Raw genomic sequence first — 27,843 nt, 5'->3', positions numbered from 1 at the left:
TTGTTAGTGAGAATCAGTGGAATTAAGTTTAAAAAACACACAACCTCTCAATCTTGATATAGTCAGGAATTTAATCAAAAACAAGAGATTTTTTAGATCAAAATGTACATGGCACACCACTCCAAGGCCCTTCCCTCAAACACATCCATTCCAGCCACACTTCCGTCTTTCCAGTTAAAACAGTAACGCCCCTGTTTTACAGCGCTGCACCACAAATTACCTGAGATGTTTTCAATCTATTTGGTTTGTATGCAATCTATATCACACTGGAATAAAATAATGGCCTCTAGTATTTACTACCATAAAAACAATTTAATTAAGGCAGACGGTTAACTGGCACAGGAACAGTTCCCCCAAAACCTCCACGTCGCATACTAACACAACCATTGGTTTGCAGAGCACAATTCTTGACATAATATTAAAATGAATAACGGCAATAACTTGATAAAAACAAAACGGCATATAGTTCTATAACTGGAATGAATTAAGTGTGGAATGTTTAATTGCATCTTTACGGATAAATTGATTTTGGTTATTTCTCCCTTTTTTACAGCAGTGAGTTGTCACTGGAATCAGCCTTGTATGAATTATCTTGCTAGCACATCCTATCCATTCCTGAGGGGAATGGCAAAAATAATGGATCCAATCACAAATGGTGGAGTGAATCATTAATTTAATAGCCACGGCACCAGTGTTCAGTCATTACAACCAGATGTTTATTCCAGTCCATGTAGCTAAATTACCATTTGGAGCTGTGACATTGTCAAAACTATTCCTTAATAATGAGAAATTGTGACAAACCTACAATTTTGGAAAGAATGCATGTGCTTAAAACAGATGTTGGCAATTTAAATCGCACCAGAAAAACACAAAATAATTTACATTTGGTTTGGTCAATAGTGAAACGTAGAGTGAACATTTCAAAATGTAGCCAACCCTGTGGTCCTGATGTTCTGAACCCCACAAAATTCATTTTACCATCATTGGCCCATTTACATAGAAATCAGTTAAATTGTTAATGTACATAAATTCAACAGACAAAGCAGTCAGACTGACACGTACAAGTACACGAAAATGTACAATGCAGACTGGAGCACAGATCCTGGTATAATGACAAAGAGCGAGCGGTAGCCCCATAGGTTTGTGTGGAATAAAGGGGATGGGGATAAAGGGGTGTTGGAAAGGCAGCTCTGGAGTCAGAGGTGGTGTGGTCCTCTGGTTGTTTTGGTCCTAGCCCAGCCCGGCTAGGTGATATCCACAGTGGGTGGTGTTAAGTGAGGACTTGTCTGATCTCGCGGTGGACATAGCACAGGAAGTCCATGTAGGAGGCTCCACCGTGGAGCCCCTTGTCCTCTACCAGGTGCTGGCGGAACATAATCTCAGACCGGTCCTTCTGCTTCACAATCATGAGCTATGGGGGGGATAAAAATGGGGACATAGTCAGCTTATGACTTTTCACTCAACCTTGAGGGACAAAACTGTGCACTGGAGTAATACAGTCCTGCTGCTTGTTTCTCCCTGGCACTTAATTGATAAATAGTGAGAATAAACAGCAAAAATATTTCACTACTCCTTACATTTGTTGACAATTGCTTACAGGCAAAAACCAGGTAAGCTTGAGCAGCCTGTTGAATTTGATCTGTTATTGTGTCCAGGGCTTAAGACAGTTGTGGTCAATTTGGTTACATGTTTGTTTCCCAATTCAACAAACAGATATTCTGTAAAATGGTCATCTCTGTATACCCGTCGCAAGCCCCACTGTTTTTTGCTTATTTATAAAAACTCTCTTAGGTCTCACTCCCCCCCATCTGAGATATCTACTGCAGCCCTCATCCTCCACATACAACACCTGTTCTGCCAGTCACATTCTATTAAAGGTCCCCAAAGCGCACATATCCCTAGGTCGCTCATCTTTTCAGTTCGCTGCAGCTAGCGACGAACGAGCTGCAACAAACACTCAAATGGGACAGTTTTATCTCAATCATCTTCATTCATTCTTAAATCATGGACACTCTTACTGACAGTTGTGGCTGCTTTGTGTGATGTATTGTTGTCTCTACCTTCTTGCCCTTTGCCATTGTCTGTGCCCAATAATGTTTGTACCCTGTTTTGTGCTGCCACAAGTCTCTTGTTGTGATGTGTGTTTTGTCCTTTATTTATATTTTTAATCCCAGCAGGTCTTTCGCCTTTTGGTAGGCCGTCATTGTAAATAAGAATTTGTTCTTAACCGACTTGCCTAGTTAAATAAATGTAAATATCATTCTTTCATTATATCAAAGTAGTTTAGACATCCAGAAGAAAGTATGCATTGTAACAGTAACCAACATTGAATAGTGTACCTTCATGGAGCTGGGCCTCTGGTCAAGCAAGGAGTCAATGATGGAGCGCAGCTTCTGAGACTGGGGGTTATCCAGCTCTGGTAGGGACCTCTGGAACGCACACACATGAATATTAGTGATATGCTGTGCTTTCTACACAGTCTAGAATTAACTTTTCAACCATCTGAACTAATGGTATCTAAATAACTTTGGTGTTTCCAAACACCATCTTCTGTAGAGCTTGGGGTTAAGGAAGTTACTGTCCTCACCAGGTCAACGGGCACATGGGCGAGGGAGGGCACGTTGAAGATGCTCTGGATCATCTCTGGGGGGCAGGCCTGGCCCAGCCACAGGAAGAGGGAGCACCCATTCTCCAGCAGGAACATGCCGGCATCTGTCAGGCGCTCTTCAGAGCAGCGCACCGGAGTTGGCACCACGTCACTGGCAACGTCCATGTTGTGCTGGAAGAAAAGGAATCAATGAAGGAATGCGGAGGCTGGAGAAATGAGCCTGACAAGTTAAATCCATCTTTCATTTAGGTCAGAGTGAGCGGTAATCCAGAGTTTGCAGCATATTATTAGGAGGACCATTCCACCCCTAATTATGCAATATTATTATATATGCATAATATGCTTTAAAAACAATTGCAGTGTTTGGTGACATTGACACACAAATTAAAACAAAATGAATCACAAGTGCCTGGGCACTTCCCAGCAAACACTGCAATTGAAGTGAAGGAGAACAACTGCCATTGTCTGAGACATTTGGTCACAATTACGAAGCATGTCATTATTCTGAGAGCAACTTATATATTTAACCTCAAACACACTTCTCAGAAGTCTTTCATGGACACCATTTACTGAGCTTTTCTTACCACAAAATGGCAGGTTTTGATAAAGTGCTGGGTAATTGTTTGTGTGCTGGCATGTAATAACACAGCCTCATACACTGCCATCATATTTATCAAATGAGTTGGCATATCAAATAAGAGGATGTCACACCTAAGGGATGCCAATACCAAATAACTAGTAAATGCATCAACTCAATTATAGTTGCTTATAGGAGATGCACAGTGAAAGGCTGCCCTCTGCTGTTCATCTGTAAAACAGTTCTTTACCTCAGAATCACTCTGGGATCCACCTGGGATCCACACAGAATATCTTTGTTTCGTTATTGTATCACTTGTAGTCAGAACTCAGCACTGATATGAGTACATGAAGTGGGATTGGAAAATAGTGATATAAAACTACTAAGAGGTCCATTAGCCTCAATGAGAAAGGAAACATTATTTTTTTTAAAGTTGGTAAAAAGGACGAGAGAGTGTGTGTGAGTGTGTGCGCGCACACTTTCATGAGTGGGATAAGGCAGGAGAGAGTGCCTAGTGTGTTGTCTCACCAGTGGGATAAGGCGTGGATAGAGCAGCAGCTGGGTATCCTCCACCCCCATGGCTGTGGTGCTGAGTCTCTGGTGAGCCCTGTCATCTGTAGAGAGCTCAGCGCTGCCCACCAGGGGACCAGTCTTCAACAGGCTGTTTAAGTAGACTGGGAACACCTTCATGGCATCAGGCAGGATCAGCTACACAAGGAGAGACGAGCTAGTGAGAACACCCCTAATACACACAGGACTCCCTGACGCCACAGTAATATTGTTTGTTTGCAATTCTTGAAAAGACGAAAGCAAGCATAAAACTGCAGTTGGAATCAATCGTGCCGGAATCTGTCTTATCAGTTTACTTTTGTACTCTGCACCTGTACATTTCTAGATGTACACTTCTTTGAAACTAGATCCTTGAGATGTCCCTAGAGACCATGCTGCTCCATGTCCAGTTTCTAGCATTCACACACTGACCTATGAGTGAATCACACCACAATCTTACACACCGCACTCAGTGCTGGATTAGTAGAAATCTTTCACATATTACCCTACATACACAAAGACAATTTGTCACAAATTGAGAATAAAGTTAACTGTGTTGTATGCCACTGACCTGGCTGGCAGCGGAGGGACTGGCACAGTTTTTCCTGTAGCAGGCCAGCATGTGGGCCGCCTGGTTGACCAGGATCTCCTTCACCGTCTTCAGGGGCTGGTTCAGCATGGCACGGTATGCTGGGAGGGAGAGGAAGAGGGCATTTGAAGGTCAGTAACTGTGTTCCCACACCAAAGCTGTCTGAAGTGCTCTCATACAAGGGGTTTGCTTGTCACTAATACATTATGGGAGGTAAATGGGTTACCTCACCTCTTAGTTTTCTTAAGGTGATTTACATATACAAGGTAGCTAAAGTGAAGCATGAAGTTTTTTGAAAATTACAGATAATCATGAATAATGATGAGTGAAAAGTTATGCACAAAGATCATTCACACAAGACATGCTAACCTCTCACCATGACCAATAATAGGAGAGGTTAGCATTTTTTGGGGGGGGGGGTATGATATTAATGTTTATCTATAATGTGAATGCTACCATGATTAATGTAGAAGTGTTTAGAATCCTATTCTATTATTGTTTAAAATAAAATGACAATACATTTACTATTCATTTCTATTGGGCACTAAATCATCCGAAACAATCTACAAACTAGTTGGATGCATTTGCAGTCACACGCTTGATGTCATCATTGCATACTAGGAATATTGGACCAAATACTCTTTTGGCTACTTTAATACACATAAGTGACTTGTCCAAATACTTTTGGTCCCCTAAAATGGGGGACCCATGTACAAAAAGTGCTGTAATTTCAAATCCAAAGTGCTGGAGTACAGAGACATAACTACAATGAAAATTGGCACTGTCAAAATACTTTGAGCTCACTGTACATATAGGGTATGAGTATGCTGTATATAATGCAGAATTACACATCAGCCAGCTATGTTCTACTACTAAGTGGTATTTAACTGATATTATTCGTACCTGAATCTCATTCAATATGCCTAGATGGGAGGGAGCAAATATATTCAAACAGGAAACATAAATGAACAATCAAACCTGCAATCAAACCTTTTGGTAACTTCTATGAGGCAAACATACATAATGCTTTTAAAGTGGATTTATAATGTCTTGTGATACACAGGATATTTCCCTCATTTGGACCATACTGACACAGGCCTAAAGACAGTAAAACTCTGCTGTAGTCACCTGACTTGGCGAAGAAGTTGACGAGGGCGTCCGTCTCACAGCTCTTGTAGAGCTCAGAGAGCTGGGCGCTGCAGTTCAGACTGAGGTTGTGGATCCGCAGACGCCGCTGGCCGCTGATGGTCGTGTACAGCAATGCACACTGGGAAACAGAACACACACAGAAGCCATTAGTGGGTCTAAAGACTGTCAGGGTTTTAATCTAACATAACAGAGTGGGATGTTTAAGGCTTTGTGGAACCCTTGCCAGAAAACACACATTGTGATAGGGATATATTGGCAGTGTTGGAAAAAGTACTCTTGTACAAGTACATACGTGTGTAAAAGTTAAGATGCCTTAATATAAAATGACTCAAGTAAAAGTCACCCAGTAAAATACTTAATGTGTCTAAAAGTATTTGGTTTTAAATGTACTTGAGTACTTTTTCCACCACTGTACCCAATTATCATACTTGAGTAAAAGTTAAAGTAAATGTTATACATCAAATTCCTTTTACTAAGCAAACCAGACAGCCTGATTATTATTAATTGTATTTACGGATAGCCAGGGATGTGTGCAGTATGTGTTTAGTGAGTCCGCCAGATATTATATTGATAGGTGCATGAATTGGACCATATTGCTGTCCTGCCTGAGCATTTGAAATGTAACATACTTTTTGGTGTAGGAAAATGTATGGGAGTAAAAAAGTACATATTTTCTTTCAGAATGTAGTGGAGTTAAAGTTGTCAAATTAAATAGTAACGACTTAAGTGGTACTTCAATGACTTTACACCACTGGTTATTAAATGGGATGCATATTTTTTTATTTTGGTTGGAGTCAAATACCTACTTTGCAGTGAGCCTAAATATCTATTAGTGGTAACCCCTCTAAAATCAGATTCAGTGTTTATTTAGATTTTTTTTGAGTGGTGTGCGAGACACAGACCTGCATGAGAGCGCCCGTCTCCTCGCTAAGTGTGTCATCATGTTTGAACTCCACCGTCACAGCCTTGTCACAGTCCACGGCAGCCATCTCCACGTCTGTGGTGTTGTTCATGTGGATGGCACCAAAGAAGTCTGTAGCCCTGAAGCCTGGAAGGAGAGACAAGGCAAACATATTAGTAAGTATCTTGGCATGCCACTACAGTCCAGCAGTATTAAAATCAATTTCACCTCAAATTTGAATCAATTAATAATTTATTATCTGGCGGAGTTGTAAACAACAAAAAATCCTACAATCGAGACTACATATTTTGGGGTTCCTGAGTACATACAAGGGCAATGAAATGAGCTCATACACTTAATAGATTAGATGGCTGAATTACCTGTGCTGGTGCGGACTCTCATGATGGCATCAAACCCGATGGCCTTCTCCACATCCTTCCTCAGGTCACTCAGGAAATGCTGTCCATCCCTCTCCACCTGAAATACACAGGTAGTGCTACAGTCAACCACAAGGTGTCAGAGTTTCCCCAATTTACCCTCCATAGACTATTGTACCAGGGCCAAGATCAATGCGATTCTGGCTCTAATGCATTTAAGGTAATTTGATACATCACGTGTGTTCAATAACAGAACTGATGGACTCAAATGGCAGTTTGGACAAAATCCAATTTTCTGTGGCATACTAGGAGCACTCTGGGGAAACTATCCCGTTTTACCATACCATGTTTGGTGGTGGTGCCTGACTCACACCTAGGCTCCAGAGGCTATGACTAAGTCCCTCCCTCCCTCCCTCCCTCCCCCCCCTCCCTCCCTCCCTCCCTCCCCATTATCGGTTTATTTTACTTTATGGACTGTGCACTGCAACTCAGCTCTTAGCTGCCAATGTACACCCAGTTACAAAATATTTATATGTTTTGTTGTGGCGTCTGTCCTCGGCTGCGTGTGTAATGTGTACGTACCTGGAAGTTGCTGTACTTGAAGACGGAGCCTCCTGTGTGTGTGGCAACGTCTCCCATGGTGGCGATGTCCACGTACTGGCTGGGGAAGAGGAAGAGGTCCACGCTGCAGCCCTGAGACACACAGTCCTTGGACAGCTGCTCATAGACAGCCTTCTGGGGCTGGAACAGAGTCTAGGACACCGCAGGGGACCCAAACAAGACACACACACGTTAGAAAGCAGGCTATGGATATCTCAAACACTCAAAATAAATGTGATAGCCGATGATATGGTGCACTTAAAGTCTGCGTTTTCAATACAAATGTTAAAATACTGCCAATTTTGCTTCACCTTTTCCTTCTCTGTGTTTATCAACTTCTTGTCGTCCCTGTTCTTCAGTTTCCCAGGGGCCTCGGCGGTGGGGATGGAGGAGTGGAAGATGAACAGCTTGCCGCTGCATTCTGCTGCCTGGAGAGGACAAAAATAAATATCACACTAGAGACAGAGACGAGAGAGATAACAAAAGTGTGCTAATATAAGGTGTGCACATGTATGAATTTCATTGTGGGACTTTTTCAATGAAGGAGACAACATTGATTTGACCTGGACGGGTCTCTGTGTGTTCATTTCAGTAAGGGGATTCTATGGCTGGAGTTTAGGTCAACATATTGCTAAGGCAATATAGTCAACGGTATTTCCGAACCAAATTAGTTGCTGACTCACCATTATGCTCAAGTACTAGCATTTTCTGCAAGTCTGTCTGTTCGCATGTCAAATCTATTTGACCTCTACCACACATTCAATCAAACTGAAGGCAAGTCGTTGGGAAATATTCAGTTGGAGCCGAGTAAATAAGCAGTTCTATTAGGAAGCGAAAAGGAAAGTTGCAGAGTCATTGGGTTGGAGAAACTTTACTGCACAATGCCAATTGCGGAAGCGCAAGAGCGCAGGAGTTGGCGGTAAGGAGGCTGGGACCTCTACAGCTGTGATTTGTTTGGACTATTCTATTTCCTTTAGTTTTAAGCTTGGTTGATAAGCATCTAGTAGGATTACACAATGCACTGTATCAACTTATTATGTGCTTCTGTTGTCTTTTCATCTGTTGACTTTTCATTTCAATGTGCCAGTGTTTTTGTATCTGTCCTAATGTATATAAACAATTCAAATGAAATCAGCACTTTAGAGTCCATCACCGCCTGGACAAAGTAACAGTTGACTTGCCATCTCCCCTTCCCTCGTGTGTGAGTGGGAGTTGACATCCAGCCTCTCACCTTCAGTGCCTCTACCCCAGCCTGGATGACGGGGGCAAAGACCGTCTCGCTCTCATTGGTGTCGGCAAACATGTCAGGGATCTGGTCCAGGAGACTGGACAGGGGTTAGGAGAAAAGGACAGTGTCACAATCATTCACCTCTGGTATAATGTTTTCAACACTTGGTAGATAATCATGTTAAACAGCTTTGTTTCATTGCCTCCTTTATGACAGCTAATCTGAACAGATAGTTAACTGGATGGACATTGACCGTAGTACTTTCACAAGTCTGTGGTTTCCAAGGGATAAGGAAAGGAAGTCATTTTAGAGATTACTGGGACACCAGTGGTTGGCTCCAAAGGCAATGTCCTTACAATTCCACAGATCATTGGGGGACTATGATGCACAAGTACAGTTCAGAATAGTCCATTTCACAGGTCATACAGTAGACAAAAACCCTGCAAGGCAGCTACTCAATTCTTCCAAAGTCATATTTGGATCTAAACCAAGGCCTCAACTCACATTTGTTTAATTATATCGGGAGTAAGAGATTTTGCCAAAAGTCTCTGTTTGAGATGGACTACCGCCATGTACTCTGTACGCCTGCATAGATATATCAAAATATCAAGTGGTAATAAATCATTTTGATGCTGTGCCATACACAACTGCAAAGATAAGACTATTTTTCCATATAAATCCACATGGGCCTTTTTAATATAAAATCCTTCCAGGGACCACTTAACCTCCTATGAATTATCTGGACATAACGTTTTTTTATCTCCATCTTGGCATTTATGATGAAAAGTTGTAAAAAATTAAATAAAATGTTTTGGTTATCAATTTTTTACTTAATTGTTTTTCTTAAATCTGCATTGTTGGTTAAGGTCTTCTAAGCATTTCACTGTAAAAATAAAAAATTGATTTGATTTGAAACGAGATGCAGAGAAAATTAGGCATTGGAAATCTTCTGATGGGCAGCATATGGACATTACATCAAAGTTGGATCAGCCTGTAGTGTGGTTTTCCACTTTAATTTTGAGTGTGACTATAAATCCAGACCTCCATGGGTTGATAAATTTGATTTCCATTGATAATTTGTGTGTGATTTTGTTGTCAGCACATTCAACTATGTAAAGAAAAAAGTATTTAATACGAATATTTCAATCATTCAGATCTAGGATGTGTTATTTTAGTGTTCCCTTTATTTTTTTGAGCAGTGTACTTGCGTACTATTGTTTGTACAGATGAATGTGGTACCTTCAGGCATTTGGAAATTGCTCCCAATGATGAACCAGACTTCTGGGGTCTTGGCTGATTTATTTAGACTTTCCCATGATGTCAAGCAAAGAGGCACTGAGTTTGAAGGTTGGCCTTGAAATACATCCACAGATACACCTTCAATTGACTCAAATTATGTCAATTAGCCTATCAGAAGTCATGACATAATTTTCTGGAATTTCCCAAGCTGTTTAAAGGCACAGTCAACCTAGTGGATGTAAACTTCTGACCCACTGGAATTGTGATACAATGAATTATGTGAAATAATCTGTCTGTAAACAATTGCTGGAAAAATTACTTGTGTCATGTCATGCGCAAAGTAGATGTCCTAACCGACTATAGTTTGTTAACAAGAAATTTGTGGAGTGGTTGAAAAACGAGTTTTAATGACTCTTCAACTGTAGATGCACATCCATGGGCTTTGAGAAGGAGCTGGAGATAAAGACAAAGTATACGCTTAGGAAAAAGAAAACGACCACTACTAACACACTGCGCTCCAAAGTGAGATTCATCCAGACAAGATTTTCACCCTTTGGTGTTCATCAGGTTGTCTGTCTGACTTTGGAGCATAGATTGCAGTGTGCAGAGATCTTGTTTGTTTTTTTAACGAAGAGCTTCCATTGGGCTACATAAGCTAAAGAGTGGCAATGCCTTCTCCAAGAGGTTCAGCTTCCTCACATTACCTATGGCCATTCATACACACTAACTAACATATCTAAATATTAGAAGATATGCCATCAAAGGATCAATACTCAAATCAACTGTCATGTAAGATATGTGCCCTTTCTCTTACTTGTTGATGACTGCCCGCGACTCCTGGAAGTTGACAAGGAAGCCGTCGAGCAGCGGGACGAACATCTCTGCCGTGTCGGATACTACCATCATCTGGGGCTGGGCCAGGGCACTCTTCACGTTGTAGAAATGTAGGATCTTGTTGTAGGTGACGAAGCCCACCTTCACCATCGAGCTCTCAGCACCATCCTCTCTGTGGGGGAGGAAGAGAGGAAAAGTAGGGGATGTGTGTGTGTGTGTGTGTGTGTCAATGGAGAGAGAGAGAGATGGAAAGAAAGAGAGAGTAGCCTGACGTGAGTCATGAATTATAGTCATGTCATTGATCATATTTGTCTAAAAGACAGATTTGGGACCAGGTGACGAGGAGAGAGTATGTCAGAATAGGGATTTTTTTTTTTTTACTAAACATTCTGGTCCTTAGAGGGCACTATGTTACAGCATATATGAACAACTTAGTTGTTGTAGTCGTTTATCCACCTAGACATAATGGCAAATAAGCAGCAAATATGTCCGCTATTCTGAAGTGTTACTCTAAACATGATTTTTCAAAATACAGTGTTCCTGATATGAACGGATCACAAATAATTTCTCGCCCTATAAATTACAGTGAATTTTTAGGGTAGGCAACTGATGCGCTAAAAACATTCCTGGGCGCAGAATTGCAAAAACAAAAAAAAATGTCTTATTCCCGGGTATGTGCACCTCTTGCAGCAGCCACCACTCAAGCAAATTAAAAGGGCCATTACCCAGGCACGCCTAACAAACTTACACAAACATCCACGGAAAAGTGGAATAACAGAATATGGGATTGTTTATTGGCAGAGGAGAGTGGGAAGAAGAGAACAAGTGTGTTGGAGAGTTACACTTCAGAAGGTCCTGACTATGCTTTTTCTCTAGGAGGGGTAGTGGGGTATTGAGGCTTAGAGAGGCTGGAGGGGCTAAGGAGAGAGAGGCGTAGGGATGTTTTTCTTCAGGGCAAAGTACTGATTGGTGAAGGAAACAAGGGGCCTCGTATGCTTTAAATTAAGCACACACTTTTTCGCACATTAAACTACACCAACAATTTCCTTCTTTCTCACACACACACACACACACACACACACACACACACACACACACACACACACACACCTCTCCAACCTCAACAGAAGTTCAATTACATTAATAAGAAACTGTCAAGGAAATATATGACTGTTCTCCTCCCTTTACAGATCTCGCTTTAATTTTCATGGACTGGAGAATTCAATGCAGTCGAGATGAAAAAATAAATACATCTACTTTATAGACCTCTGTTTTGACGAGGCTAGAGGGAAAGTAGCTGCAGTAGCACAGAAAGAGAACCTGACCAAGTGTGACATAGACCAGAGCACTTGGAATTGGCCTGTGGGACTAGTAGGTCTGTTGAACTGTGGCCTGTATCTAAAATCATTCCCGTCTGACAAGGGGCAACTGGGGTTTGTCTCCCTTTCTTTCTGAGCACTGCAAGAGCAATACAGAACATGTACCTCAACTCAATGTAAAGTCCCATAGAGCGGACTTCTATCTACATCATTCATAAGAACTGATAGGAGAAGTAGTCCGGCAATGCAGGCTTGTTATTGCTTCTTTTCATTCCGAGTATCAGTGATGAAATATTAAGATGACAGAGAAATGCCACAGGATTTAGTCTACACCTGTTTTTGCTTTCTCCGAGCCCCGTTTCCGCACTAGCAAGCGAGAGGCAAAAATGTGGCTATTTTAAAGGCAAAAATGTGGCTATTTCGGCAGCATCGCTGATCCGTATAAGTGTTGGGTGTCCAACATGTTTTCCATCAGTTTAAATGTAGCAGAGAGAAAAGCTTCAAAACAGAGAACAGGGAAGAAAAGTATGATTTAAAAACAGAGAGCTTATTTAGAGAGCACTACCTAACGGTTTCAGGGGTGATGTAAGGGTTCTGTACCAATATGTCCTGCAGGCTAGGGACGAGAGAGAGTTTCCAAATAAGTTATTTTAGGAAAGTCCAGGTGAAGTATATCATTGTTTTCTCAGTGGTAAATCAAAACCTTTATTCCTCGCCGGCAACCCACATGAAACAGCCAAAATCAGACCCATCTGTGCAGCTGACTTCTTGTGTTTTGGACGGGGTTCAAGGTTGGAATCTGCACAGTAACATTTTCCATTTTAGCCCGCCCTCCTCCTTTCCCTTCCCCTAGCATCTCCCCCCTCCCACCAACCCAGACCCAGCAACCTTCAGGCAACAATTTTCAACCGATGAGATACTTGAATACTTGGCTTAATGCTTTTTTCTTTGCCTTGGACTTGTGGGACCTCCTTATTTGGCAGTGTATCACAGCCCACCACCCAAATAACAAACCACCCAGCTACACATTATGGGTGATGGGGGTATGGAAAACCAACACTTCCATAAATCTAATGTCATTTCTCTCTGCCTCGAGACACCAGTTAGCATGGAATCCAATTACCTTGGAGGGCACAGTATTGTATGAAGGATTCTGATTTTGGCCACCACTTACGTAATCCTACTGTGACCTCCAAGGCTATGTAGTGGGTCTCAAAGACCTCTATCACTCCAAGTTGGCAGATCTTATATAAAAGACCTTGGAGCTAGGCTGTAGGCAGAGAGATGCTGGGACAGTTTCTATAAAGTGCTTAAATGCAGGCCGTTCAAGGTTCCATTCCTTGACTATGAGAGGTCAGTGTTTGATAGTGTGTGTGCGTGCGTATGCTTATTTGTGTGTGTGTGTGTGTGTGTGTGTGTGTGTGTGTGTGTACCTGGGCAGGTTGTCTAGCAGGGTCTTCAGCTCATCACACACCAGTCTGACCAGTCCGCTCTTGATGTTGGCATAGGACACGTCGATCATGAAGATGTACGCTGGAGGACTGGCTGGCTTGTTGTTCTGATAGAGAAAGAGCGAGGACATTTTGATTTACAACTTCAATTCAACTAGTGTTACTTCACCTTGTTTATTTTATTTGCTCATATTTTGCAGATATTTAAAATGTCAAATGTATTTGACTGTCTAAATACAGTTTTAAAACCCTGTAACACAAACACAACTATTGTTCAATTATACCATAAAATCAACACAATTGACCTTGGCCAAAGGTGCCTGGCAGACATCAGAGCTCGGATGTCAGCTCTTCCTCCTGGGGAAGGCCTGCCCGCTCCAAGACCTCTCCATCACGGTTGACAACTCCACGTTGTCCCCTCCCAGAGTGCAAAGAACTTTAATATGACCCTGGACAACACCCTGTCATTCTCTGCAAATGTCAAAGCAGGGACTCGCTCCTGCAGGTTCATGTTCTACAACATCCGTAGAGTATGACCTTTCCACACACAGGAAGTGGCGCAGGTCCTAATCCAGGCACTTGTCAGTTCCCGTCTAGTCTACAACTCTCTGTTGCCTGGGCTCTTATCCAGAATGACACAGCCCACCTAGTGTTTAACCTTCTTAAGTTCTCCCATGTCACCCGCACAATCTACTGGCTTCCAGTCGAAACATGCATCATCTTCAAGATCCTGGTACTTCCCAACAGAGCAGCAAGGGGAACTGTACCTCCTTACAGGCTATGCTACACCCCAACCAGAGCACGCCATTCTGCCACCTTTGGTCTCTTGGCCCTCCCACCCCTACGGGGGGGCAGCTCCCATTCAGCCCAGTCAAATCTCTTCTCTGTCCCGGCACCCCCTAAAGTCAGGACAGCGGAGTCCCTGCGGATCTTTTGAAAACGTCTGAAACCCTACCGCTTTGAAGAGTATCTTAAATGAGTCATGGTGCCCGACACCCCCCCCCAAAATAGCACTTATTTTCCCACTAGCATTGACTGATACATACTTTGAGTGAAAATGTACTTGATACGATTGTGATGTGTTGTCTCATCTAGCTATCTTAAGATGAATGCACTAACTGTAAGTGGCTCTGGATAAGATCATCGCTTAATGACAAAAATATTATTATAAATCGGATGGTTGGAGCCCTGAATGCTGATTGGCTGAAAGCCATGGTATGTCAGAGCGTATACTACGGGTAAGACAAAACATTTACTGCTCTAATTATGTTGGTAACCAGTTTATAATAGCAATAAGGCACCTCAGGGGTTTGTGGTATATTGAGAATACACCACCGCTAAGGGCTGCATCTAGGCACTCCGTGGTGCACATAAGAACTGTGGTATATTGGCCATATACCACACCCCTTGGGCCTTATTGCTTAAACATAAAATGTAAATGTCAAACACATAACAACGAACACACCAGAGACGTTGAATCAGAGGTCACTTTCCCACTAGCCTTTGAAATCATACTCCATTCATTAATGTACCCCAATTTTAGGTCAAACCCTTTCCTTTTCCGTTCATGTTTTTTCCCCGTCTCCCTCTCCCATAAGAAGTGTTTACACTGAAGCCACTTATCCCCTAACCTTTGAAATTGTAGGCTACTCTAATCAAAACTACATTGGTCAATGGACTCTAATTTTTGCCAAATACTCCCTCTTCTGCTCATGTTTTGCCCGGTGTATACCTCCACCACCCTCAATACTTTCTTTGTGTTTAAACTTACAGCTTGCTTGGATCTTGGAGCCGTTAGGAAAGACTATGTAACATCCAACTGCCCTCCATGTTAGGAATGTGGATGAGCACGCCATTGTTTTGTTTCCGTGGTAACAGTCTGTGACATAGCTTACCTTCGAGGCTTTTGATAAAAGCTGTCCAGGACTACATTTCTAAATATTAATAAACAGATTGAAGTAACACGTTGGCTTAAGTAGCGAAACGTGAAGTTGTTATCCCCCACCTACCTCTACCCATAATGTACAAGATAAGAAAACCCCGCAGAGCGCAACAAAATCGAGAACATATAGATCTCATTTGGCTTTAATGCAGTGGTCTCAATGTAACAGAACATGCTTTTGCCTGTGCTTCCTTCTAATCATTTGGTCCTGAATGAAGAATGAATGCAGTGTCTGCCAAGAGGTGAGCACCTCCTCCCTATACACACACAAACACTTTATAGACCCCCCCCCCTCAGAAAGACCACTGGGAATGGAGACCCTAATAACTTTCACTTTCTGTCCATATAAGTTTTTAGGAGATAGACTCTTGCCAAGCATTGAACGTTTTCTCCGTGCATCGTCACAGCTTTCCCCCATGTCAATTCACATTGTAGGCTATTAGGTCTATTGGTGACGTATACCACTACTTAATTTACTTTTCATCCATATAAATGTCATTCAAACTAGATATTCCACCAATTCCTATCGATTTGTATGAAATGAAACAAAGCAATATTATACATACGGTTCACTATAAAGGCAGAAAAAACGCAATAGTAGGGCATCGCGTACCTTGCAATAATCCAGGGTGGCGGCGAACTCGTAGGACCCCAGCGACAGCTCTGGCCTCTCGTAGAAGTCCACCCTTTTGCCCATGTGGTCCAGGTGTTGGAAATAAAAGGCTGGCACTATGAAAGAACAAAATAACGTGTTTTAGCAGAGGCGACAAAAACAAACCCAAACATAATATTGCCTCCGCTTAGCAACCACCCCCCTTTACTGTCTTTCTCAGGCAGTGTCCCCTAACAGAGTGCACTTGTTTCTATGGAAAAGGGGGTTCAAAATTAACCCAAAGCACAGCACTGGTTGGAACTTATATCTGAAATATTAAGAATAACCCCCCCCCCCTCAAAAAAAACAATCATTCAGATATTGGTTACCCAAATTAAAGAAACCTGTTCTAGCTTTGAGCTTAAAAGAAAAAAAGAAGGTTGGTCAGATCCTTAACTTATTTTTATCCACAGACCATTAAGACCCAGTAAGGCCCTGCATGGCATCCTTGTTACGGGTGGACGTACCTTCGTTGACGCAGTTGCAGAAGCCACACTGGTAGCGGCGGCCACCGTCCGTGAACTGCATGTAGGGACACATGTAGGCCTTGCAGCGGTTACAGCGGATTGGGCCAGTCTCACCATGGTTCACGACGTACATAGGAGTCTGGGCCAGACGACAGAGGAGATAGGCAGTCTCATAAGACAGTGGTCACACACACACACACACACACGACAGCAGTCGCACACATGCTTGTTTTAGAGTCAACTGTAGGCTATAGTCAACTGTACAGATAGATGATTCCTTATTTGGTAGTTTGTGTGAAATAGACAGGCTTCAGGTTAACAATGATGATTACAATGCATTTCATTGGCCTCATCTTCACCAGTTTATAGAGCAGCACCAGCTGGCTATACACCAACAGAAGCATCCAAATGAATATATATCAGTAAACAGGACCAGGATGCAAGGTTACAGTCAAAAATATAACTTTTATCAAACCCTTAACCCTTGTCAAACAGAGTGATTTAAAACACTGTGCCCATGTGCTATCTGGATGAATCCATTGTAATTCAATCACTTTGACAGCACCCCTTTTGTTTTGAATGAAACCTTCCAAAAATATTTGCCCATTGTAGAAGTGCTCAGAAAGTAACGTTTTGGACCTGAATGCCAAAACATTCAAGAGATAAAAGTTTACCCATTTTGCATACCCCACCATATCATGAGACATCCATGTCTTCATCACTGGAAAAGATAAACGGTTGAGATTGATAGCATTTAAAAGCTTACAAAACAGTGTTGTCAAACTTCTTTAATACAAATTGTCATTTTTATAACCTTTAATGTAAATTATATAAAAATGTGTTAACTCTTATTTTTTTTCCTTCACGTTGTAGCTTAGACTAAATTTCACGTTATCTGAAAATAAAAATGTGTTTTGCCCGCCATCGGTTGAGACAACATGCTCTTAAAGTCATTTCAATCATAGAAATATAATTAATAGAATGGACCTATCCATTCAGACCACTGCAATTTAGCTGGTACACCATCGAAATGTAAAATGTTCACTTCTAATTACTATCACAAAGATGACCGCAGGTCCACCCACCATCAAATGTCAACTTAAAATTGTCATTTATTTTCTATATTTCTATGTTTTCAATAGGTTTCTTTGGATGATTGATAGTAGAATTTAAAAAACATTCCCATTCAAGTCAACATTCTCTGATGTGTGGACCTCCAACCATCTCTGTGGTAACATTTGAAAGTTGAAATGTCAACTTTATTCTCATTTTAGTACTTTTATCAACCAAAATATGACACCTACCCTGTATTCAAGAGCATGTTGTCTCAACCAATGCTGGGCACAACACATAATACATGTTAAATTATGTAAAATAGGGCATAAGCTACATGTGAATATAACAATTATACGATTTTACTTGTTTTTTTAGATCATTTACATTAACATTGTATTTAAAAAAAAACTTTTTACAGAAATAAGATAGCTTACTGACAGGGATGTCAAACTTTTAAATGATATCAACCATTTATATTGGAGGAAAGATTGGAGGAATGTTTAAAGGTGTGCCTGTCCTCCTGAGTAGTTGAGCTGTAGTAACTGCCTTGGACAAAAGGCAGACCAATTTCCCAGGCCTCAGTTCATGCCTCATCCCTAGGTTCAGCAACACTAGATAATCATTCTAACTGTTTAATTTTGCATTCAAACCTTTTAAAAAAAACAAATAGGTTTTGTTTTTTTTCCCCCACAAAGGCTAACACAATGCAACAGTCTACAAGTGTGAAGTTGTTGCCCTGTTAAACAAGTGTGAATTCTATCAAGATCATAAAGCATTTAATCTTAAAATTGTCGGTGATCTCATCTATACCTTCAAAACAGTTATTCTCATGCAACTCAACACATGCCGACATGTTACAAAAAGCAGATTCTCTCCTTGAAAACGTCTCAATCTCATGGGCCATGTAAATACCTGCATGGTACATCTACTGAACGCATTACATGTGTCTATTGCAGAATGTTTCTTGCCAGATAAGGCTTTGTTTAATGTAAAGATGAAATATGTCTCCTGCCAGGTGGGGATGTGTAGGAATAAAGATGGTAAAGGTGCTCCTATAGCTTATCCAGCCCACACACAGTAGTGCTGAGCGATTAACTAAAACGTTGGTTATTTTTGGGGTTTTAAACAACTAATTGACAAACGATGTTATTTGAATCAATTATTTGAATTCCATTTTGTTCCGTTTTTTTTTTCCGTGAGTTTAATGCGCAGTTTCTCTGGAGATAAATCAGATCAAGCCCGAACTGTGCGATGTAGTAGGCAGTTATAGTTTCCAACAGGCCAATATTCAACATAGTTTAGCGCAGAAAATGTGGTAATTAACTACAATGACGATAGTCCATTGCGCGCCTACTTGTCCAGTCTGTGTGATTCTTTTACACCTGCTACGGTAGGAGCAGACAGAGAAGAGACAGAACAATACACAATCGGGAGGGATGGAGAGCAGTTTCTTCGCGAGGTATCTCTACCTGAAAATACATGAACTAAGTTATAGATAGTTGGTATTCAGCAGTCATAAAAGTATGTCTTATTTACTTTGAAAAACTACAAGAAAAACTATATATATTCTGACAGCATAGGCAGCAGCTCTATAGAGATAAATTGGAAATAAATAATAAAATCATCTAATTAAACAAAATGTAATTTAAAACTGAAATCATTTATTAAAGTAATGTGAATAAATTAGGGTTAATAAGTGATAAGCAGTAATGGGTAGTCACTACCATCATGGGATGTTTATTAATTGTTATATTCTGTGTTACGGCATTCAACCCACGTAATGTATGATGCATTTAATGTCTAAAAACAATCCAAATCTGATTATTTTTCAATAATCGAAAACCGACCTCAAAAAGCACTAATCGCTCAGCACTAACACACACAAACAAACCCATGGGAACATATGGTACAAATTGCCTCTAAAAATGCACAGTCTGTAGACTCACAAACATTTACTAACAAAAACAAACAACTTTGTGCACATTACACACAAAGTTCAAATATAGCCTTAGTTAGAAGATTTATTTGAGGGCATAAAATCTTAGAGCCAAGCCTCATTCAAATGAGTTCAGACAATTTATTAGCACCACAGAAGGTGATATACTATCCAAAACATTGTAGCCTAACAACCAAAACATTGTCTAAAAGATGGTCACTACTAGGCGTAAATGTAATCCAAATCTATCCTGAGAAACTCCAATTAGACTTTTAACCAGAGGAAGAAACCGGACAGAACAGAACCAAAAACCTTGGTTTCTCCTCTTTCTTGAAGGGAGGCTTTTACAAACAACAGTATGTGTTTCATATGGGCTCCAAGGCCATAAAACTGCAGACAGACATCAATGCAGCCAAGTAGTTATATTATTAGAACAGTTCATCCAAAGAGGACATGAAGTTATTATACATTTGTTTATAATAAGTACATGTACGATACAAGATTTTAATGTTAACACTCGAGTGCTTGTGCAGTGAAGTCATTCATTCCAAACAACCAAACAATAATGCTACATGCTGATAAAATGCTAGTCCGTTTGATTTGTAATCCATGCAGGGCTTTAGCATACGTTAACTTCCTACTATGAGAATCGTGCTAGCACTGTCTGGACACTGAGCGATAACCTGAGATGGCAGTGCGCTTGACATGAGCGCTTTGTTAAACCGCTTTCATCTTCTGTGGTCCCTGCAGATCTTGACATTAGCTGATTAGCACTCTCTATGAGACAGAAAAAAGCTACATTAACATCGCCTAAAAAGGGCCTTTGGCGCCGATGACAAGGCGAGGGGAAGAATATCTAAGGCAGGTTTCCTGGGACCACACAGGATTACATCGAGGTTGTCCTTGGGACACAAACTTTTACAGCACTTGGACAAAGTATAATTTTATAAGGAATGAAACATGTTGAGTCATTGAGCTTCTGAGGAAAACAAAACAAGTGCTAGTGTCTCCCTCCCTAAACATTTCTACAATTACAGTGCCTTGCAAAAGTATTCGGCCCCCTTGAACTTTGCGACCTTTTGCCACATTTCAGGCATCAAACATAAAGATATAAAACTGTATTTTTTTGTGAAGAATCAACAACAAGTGGGACACAATCATGAAGTGGAACGACATTTATTGGATATTTCAAACTTTTTTAACAAATCAAAAACTGAAAAATTGGGCGTGCAAAATTATTCAGCCCCCTTAAGTTAATACTTTGTAGCGCCACCTTTTGCTGCGATTACAGCTGTAAGTCGCTTGGGGTATGTCTCTATCAGTTTTGCACATCGAGAGACTGACATTTTTTCCCATTCCTCCTTGCAAAACAGCTCGAGCTCAGTGAGGTTGGATGCAGAGCATTTGTGAACAGCAGTTTTCAGTTCTTTCCACAGATTCTCGATTGGATTCAGGTCTGGACTTTGACTTGGCCATTCTAACACCTGGATATGTTTATTTTTGAACCATTCCATTGTAGATTTTGCTTTATGTTTTGGATCATTGTCTTGTTGGAAGACAAATCTCCGCCCCAGTCTCAGGTCTTTTGCAGACTCCATCAGGTTCTCTTCCAGAATGGTCCTGTATTTGGCTTCATCCATCTTCCCATCAATTTTAACCATCTTCCCTGTCCCTGCTGAAGAAAAGCAGGCCCAAACCATGATGCTGCCACCACCATGTTTGACAGTGGGGATGGTGTGTTCAGCTGTGTTGCTTTTACGCCAAACATAACGTTTTGCATTGTTGCCAAAAAGTTCAATTTTGGTTTCATCTGACCAGAGCACCTTCTTCCACATGTTTGGTGTGTCTCCCAGGTGGCTTGTGGCAAACTTTAAACAACACTTTTTATGGATATCTTTAAGAAATGGCTTTCTTCTTGCCACTCTTCCATAAAGGCCAGATTTGTGCAATATACGACTGATTGTTGTCCTATGGACAGAGTCTCCCACCTCAGCTGTAGATCTCTGCAGTTCATCCAGAGTGATCATGGGCCTCTTGGCTGCATCTCTGATCAGTCTTCTCCTTGTATGAGCTGAAAGTTTAGAGGGACGGTCAGGTCTTGGTAGATTTGCAGTGGTCTGATACTCCTTCCATTTCAATATTATCGCTTGCACAGTGCTCCTTGGGATGTTTAAAGCTTGGGAAATCTTTTTGTATCCAAATCCGGCTTTAAACTTCTTCACAACAGTATCTCGGACCTGCCTGGTGTGTTCCTTGTTCTTCATGATGCTCTCTGCGCTTTTAACGGACCTCTGAGACTATCACAGTGCAGGTGCATTTATACGGAGACTTGATTACACACAGGTGGATTGTATTTATCATCATTAGTCATTTAGGTCAACATTGGATCATTCAGAGATCCTCACTGAACTTCTGGAGAGAGTTTGCTGCACTGAAAGTAAAGGGGCTGAATAATTTTGCACGCCCAATTTTTCAGTTTTTGATTTGTTAAAAAAGTTTGAAATATCCAATAAATGTCGTTCCACTTCATGATTGTGTCCCACTTGTTGTTGATTCTTCACAAAAAAATACAGTTTTATATCTTTATGTTTGAAGCCTGAAATGTGGCAAAAGGTCGCAAAGTTCAAGGGGGCCGAATACTTTCGCAAGGCACTGTATGTACCTGAGGTCTATGTAGTGTTTGGGTTTAAACATATTGGTTTCAGAATTCATAAGCGGCTTAGTTGTCCGACTTCATAAAACAATGTGGATAATTTCTGCAAACATACAGAGGGCTAGTGCCTACCTCATTCTTTGGCACTGTGGCGAAGGGTTTGATGATGGTGGCCAGGGGAACTTGGCACTGCTTAGCCAGGTCAGCCGTGCAGGGGAAAGAGTAGGTGGTGCAACGCATGAACCTTGGGCTGGCGTTTCCTAAAGGGGAAGAAGAAATGGAAACAGATCCAGTTTAAAAAATAAAATATATATTTTAATTAAGTTGGTAAAGAATGTAATAATATTGGTTTGTTTCAAGAAAAAATATAAATACAATTTAAAAACAGGTTAGCATTTTCACAATATCATTCAGTTCTTCCCTCATAACTTTAAAGATTCATCAGGTTATAAATAACTGTTTGTGTCTGAAGTAGAGCTGTTAATAGTAATAGCTTCCTGAGTTATTTGTTTGATGAAGAGCAGGGGTGTATTCACTTCGACCTAAACGGAAGCAAACAGTCCGAAACGGGGAGGAACCTACCTGAACTTGTCCAATAAGAAACTAATTTTCGTTGCGAAAACGTTTTGCTAGTTTGCTACGATGTGCACTAATGAATACACCCATATCATGTTCCCCATGTTGCCATTAAAAAAATCTTTCAAAAGTGTATGATTGAACTAAGGCTATTACGGTGTTGTCCAAAGCCATCGGTCACGTTTTACTTATTCATTCCTTGGGGAACACCACATTGTTCCATCCCAGCACAAACAAACCAGATTCAACTAGTCAAGTAATCACAAAGCCCTTGATTAGTTGAGTCAGGTGTGCTAGTGATGGACTGGAAATAAAGCAATAACGGATTTCAGAACTGTGTTGAGCTGTGTCCTGTGTCCTTTAGTTCTGTTCAATGACACCGACAGGTTTGTAGTACTGTACGCTGGTATTCATGTGCCTTACCTTGGTCCTGTACTGTATAGTCAGTGGTGACCAGCGGGGGCACCTGGCCCCTGAGGTTCGTAGTGTACACCTGTCCCCCTCGTTTGGCTTGGTCGTCCTCGATGACTTGTGTCTGAACCAAAAGAGGTTGCATTGTTGGTAAAATAGCTTCTACTGTGGTGAGCCATTTCCTTGACAAACAGTCAGGCTGGGTGAATGATTTCAATCAGTTCCACTCTGTTTTTGCTGGCTGCGTGTGGTATAGGACACAGATTGGTATTGTACAAATTCACATGCTGCTGTTGCTTTGTTGCCATTTGCCTGACAACAACCCAACCACAATCAGTTGTTTTTAACTACGGGACACAGGGTTGACGTCATCATTTGTAAGTCATATATTTCCCCCAAATAAGACAAAAAAACATGATCAACAGGGTAATTGGGGGGGATAGGCTAACATGTCTATCCTGGGCCCATACTGTATGTGAAGTAGCCAAATCTTCTAAAGTGTATTGTGTGGGTCCACGCTATAATGCCTTTAAAGAAAATACTGGCCTGGAGGTAGCTCGGAAACATGTGACATGGCATTCTGGTATGCAAAGACATGAAGTCACGGGATAATTAAATATGGACTCACTGTGCTAGGGATGGAGTCAGGATCCAGCTTTTTCTGAGGTGGGCCGGCCATTTGTGCTGCCCCACCTTGGAAGGGTCCCGCCATCCCGGGTCCCGCCATCCCGGGTCCCGCCATCCCGGGTCCCGCCATCCCGGGTCCCGCCATCCCAGGTCCCGCCATCTGCCCCCCAAATTGACCTGTGACACACAAACAATTCCACAGTGTAAGGCTCTGGTGACCTGTACCTGGTGCAATCCTATTGGCAAGAACACACTTAGCGGTACAGTCCTCCAAAAGCTATTTGTGCACACTCCTCGCCACATTCAATATAATAAGCTTGAGTTCCACAGTGAGTTCCCATATCCAAGGACCAAGATTAATCCTATCCCTGGACTGAAAACATACTTTTATTCCAGGAATAGGCTTAATCTGGCTCATGGAAAATGGCCCTACAAATCCATAAAGCTTTGAAATGGCCACTGTTGAGCTCCAGGTTACTGTGCTATCTGTACCTTGTAGTTGCTGAGGATGTCCTGGTGGTCCGGCAGCTCCAGGCCCAGGCTGCTGGAAGCCCCCAGCACCTGGAGGGGGTGGGCCAGGGAAGGGCCTACCCATGCCTCCCATGGGTGGGGGGCCACCCATAGATTGGGGCCCTGCCATAGTTGGACCAGCTAGGGGTGATTGTGGGTGAGCCATCTGAGACGAGTGGTGGACCATGGGTGGATGTCCCATGGCTGTGGGAGGGGCAGTCTGGAATTGCTGTTGGGTTAGGTGAGAGGTGGGAGGTGCTTGAGGGCTCTGCACGGGCCCTGGACCTGCAGGAAAAGCAAGGGGAGGGTGATCCACTTTCAACACACTGCATGAATGAAGCCTTAACAATAACATACTGCATGCTAGTGTACCTAAGTTGTGGTGCCTCTGTTGAATATATATAGACTAACACTAGCAAGAATAGTAGATCTACCTAAAGGCTTCCATTTTACTATTTGGGCAACAAGGCAGTTTACTTTTTTTACTTGTTTGAGAGTTGGTTTGCATCTTGTTAACCAGCTAAAGTGGATGCCCTAACCATCCTTAAAACATCAGTCTTGAGTTCTACAGTGGTTAATTACCATATCCGAGGTTCATGGCACCCATCTGATTGGTGAGCTGCTGTGCTGGGGGCGGGCCCTGGTGGGCCATGCTGTGATAGGGGGACTGAAGTGGCTGTCCATACGGAGGGGCGGGGTAGCTGGAGGAAAGTAAACAAAGAGCTACATATTTAGTCTGTTCCAATAGTATCAATTAGCTTCCTTGTTTATTTTCCTTCATTACTGATTTGAAAGTAGAGGAAAACCAACTCACCTATTTGTCATGAAGAAAATGGAAGGAGGAATGTACTAAGAGATTTGGAATGCAGATGGTTGCCTTCCAATTCTTTACCTGAAGTGTGCATTATCTCCCTCCCACTCATGGGTTTGAAAGCAATGAATTGGTGTTAACATTGGCTAGAGGGTGTTTCTAGCATATGTATTGCACCAGTCCATTCATTTTAAATGAAATCAAATTCCATGAGGGTGGACAGATCAAGTGCATACTTCAGGGAGAAGGGTAGAATTGGCCATAACAATGTTATTGTAGTAAATGGACTCTGCTCGGTGGAGGAAGCTCTGTTACCTTTGAGGGTGAGCTCCGTTCTGCTGGCCGTTTGAGCCGTAATGGCTGGGGACCTGTGGTGGAGGCATGCCGGAAGGGGACGACACAGGCTTCATCATACCTGGAAGGTAAAGCATTCTCTTTATGGCAACACATTATATACAAATCATGCACCTGAGCAAAACATCTAATCAAAATGCTATGGCAATAGCATGGCTATACACAAAGCATCACACATTACGGTCACACATTACATACAGAGTACAATACACACATGAGCAAAAAAAAATAATATTAGGAAATAGCATGGCCATGCAGAAAATAACATATCCGTAGTCTTAAATGTTGTCATTTTAATTGAAGCTGCATCGCTTGACTTGTTCATGAATGACTGCTATGGGACACTTTCCAACTGACAAGATCAGACCTGTTAAATTAAAAGCTAAACAGAAGACTTCACAGGAGGAATGGGAGACCAAAGGCACGTGTTTTTACCTGTTGGTGGGGCGGGGAATGATTGAGGTGGTCCCCCATAGTGTCTATAGAGGGGCTGGGCAGGCGCGCTCCCAAACCCGGCTGGGTATCCCCCCATCCCAGGCTGGGCCTGGGAATAGGGAGGTGTGGCAACATAACCCTGCTGACTCATCCTGTGCTGTTAAGGTCTTCTCATTACAAAATGGCAGAGATCCAACAATCTGCAAAGATGAAAGCACAGAGTAAGGAACTTTGCTACCTGACGAGGCAGATCATTTAACGAAGTGTCTATTGGTCTAGCATTCTCGTAGTCTTGACTTGAAGAGCCAAAGCAGTAGTTTGAGTTTAATAATGAGATTACAAAAGCTCTAATTCACAGAATTTCACAAACCAACCTACAACTGTCACCTTGCCCATGGGAAGATTTTTCATAGACTGCACACTTAATATCCTTTGTTGTCTTCACTATTTTCCTCATACCTAACATCAGTACTTTCCTCCAGTACAAAGTAAATAAGTGGTATTCTCCACCAGGCAAAGCCAACAAGCAATATTTGACCTCAAAACAACGTCAACGCTCACGTGTAACAAGACCCAAGAACATTGGACTATTAGGAGATAAGAGAGTTCCATCTTTGATAACATAGACTAATCTACAAGTGACTGATTTATACTGTTGTTGTCAGTCAGTTTCCTGCAACAATGGTCCTAAAATAATAATAATATTCTCAAGATGAATATATGCAGTAACACAATGTAATTACACTATTATATATATATATATATATTATTTCTTACAACTGTTGGTTGATGAAAGCCGGTGTAATGGTTGCTTAATGACATATTGGAGCAGAAATTGTAGGTAGATACAGTCTCTCTTAATTGGGGTTCAAATTATTAAATGACTGAATCAGGCCTAGCTTCACAAGCTCATGTGCAGTGTTGGTGAAATCATTATTGAGCAATAGGCCTCTCAGTAAGTCCAATGGTTATAAATAAATACATACAGTAGGCCTAAATAATTTAGTCACCTTCTCCAAATAGGCAATTAATAATAATGGATTAAACGAATTATTGGTCTCCCTTGTAAACTATTCTTTGTCCTTAAATCTCTCGGTAAGGTTGCATTTTTTTTCCAGTTTTAGAACAACCTGAGCTTGACCTGATGGACTTCCACAAGCCTATACAACAGCTGTCAAATATTGCTATATTAAGGCCACAAACAGCTGTCTGGCATTGCGACTCATATCAAATGCAAAGTACTTAAAATAAAAGGGGGGATCCATAAATGAAGACAGAAATATCAAAAGAAACAGTCATGGCTAAAAACGTAGGCTAATGTACGACGAGTGGCTCAGCCACAACCCAGAATTGCCACGTCAAAGACCGTTATGATGGTTTAAAGCTGAGCTTCACCAACCCAGGACCTAGGCTAGGTAGCCTAGCTACCATTCAGTTACAACCAGACATATATCAATATTTATCAACTGCATGAAAATATATCGGTTGTTAACACCACCCGAAACAATATCCATCTATCCAGCACCATTGTGATTAGTGTGTGCGCGGTGTATTTAACGTTACAAATAAACAAAATGTGTCGTTCATACACGGAAATTGCTAACGCGTTAGCTAGCTATGAAAGCATTCTGGTATAAAATGTATTTTAATATGCCTACAACAGACAGTGAAATACCCTCTTATAAAACGCATTCGGCTTCTCTGACTAATTTAATTATTTACCTGTATTCTGGGGAGTACCTGCCGAGTCCTCTTCTCTACGAATTCCTGATAGTCAAAGTAGAGTGCCACGTCAAACTCCAACACAGCACCGGTCCGTACGTAACTCGCTGTAATTCCCAGTGGTAAATGCGCATGCACCAACCTGTGGGAAACCCAACACCTCAGCGTAGACAAATATTATTGCGCCGATTGCGTAGCATAAAACTCTCTAGAAATGTGTGCATTTCTGATTTGTCAAGCAGGCAATCAACTGCCCATAATGTAAACTAG

The 27,843-nt window shown here is 41.6% G+C and overlaps 1 protein-coding gene across 1 annotated transcript; it reads right to left on the bottom strand.

The window, feature by feature from the left end:
- Positions 1 to 53: 53 nt before the first annotated feature.
- On the bottom strand, positions 54 to 27,715 carry LOC139416102 (protein transport protein Sec24D-like). Its single transcript, XM_071164386.1, has 23 exons — positions 27,574 to 27,715; positions 25,852 to 26,051; positions 25,378 to 25,477; positions 24,834 to 24,952; positions 24,234 to 24,536; positions 23,743 to 23,918; positions 23,127 to 23,238; positions 22,260 to 22,387; positions 16,483 to 16,621; positions 15,977 to 16,092; positions 13,404 to 13,528; positions 10,632 to 10,823; positions 8,582 to 8,675; positions 7,662 to 7,778; positions 7,333 to 7,503; positions 6,754 to 6,850; positions 6,375 to 6,520; positions 5,452 to 5,590; positions 4,306 to 4,424; positions 3,714 to 3,893; positions 2,588 to 2,779; positions 2,340 to 2,429; positions 54 to 1,411 (listed from the first exon to the last, which is right to left on the bottom strand). The coding sequence occupies exons 2-23, from the start codon at positions 26,000 to 26,002 to the stop codon at positions 1,271 to 1,273; spliced, it is 3,147 nt and encodes a 1,048-aa protein (XP_071020487.1). The 5' UTR covers positions 26,003 to 26,051; positions 27,574 to 27,715; the 3' UTR covers positions 54 to 1,270.
- Positions 27,716 to 27,843: the final 128 nt, after the last annotated feature.

Source organism: Oncorhynchus clarkii, chromosome 9, assembly GCF_045791955.1.
Source record: "Oncorhynchus clarkii lewisi isolate Uvic-CL-2024 chromosome 9, UVic_Ocla_1.0, whole genome shotgun sequence".
In the NCBI taxonomy this organism is placed as follows: Eukaryota; Metazoa; Chordata; class Actinopteri; order Salmoniformes; family Salmonidae; genus Oncorhynchus; species Oncorhynchus clarkii.
The sequence above is the reverse complement of the archived record's forward strand: the minus strand, read 5'-3'. Positions and strand labels throughout refer to the sequence as shown.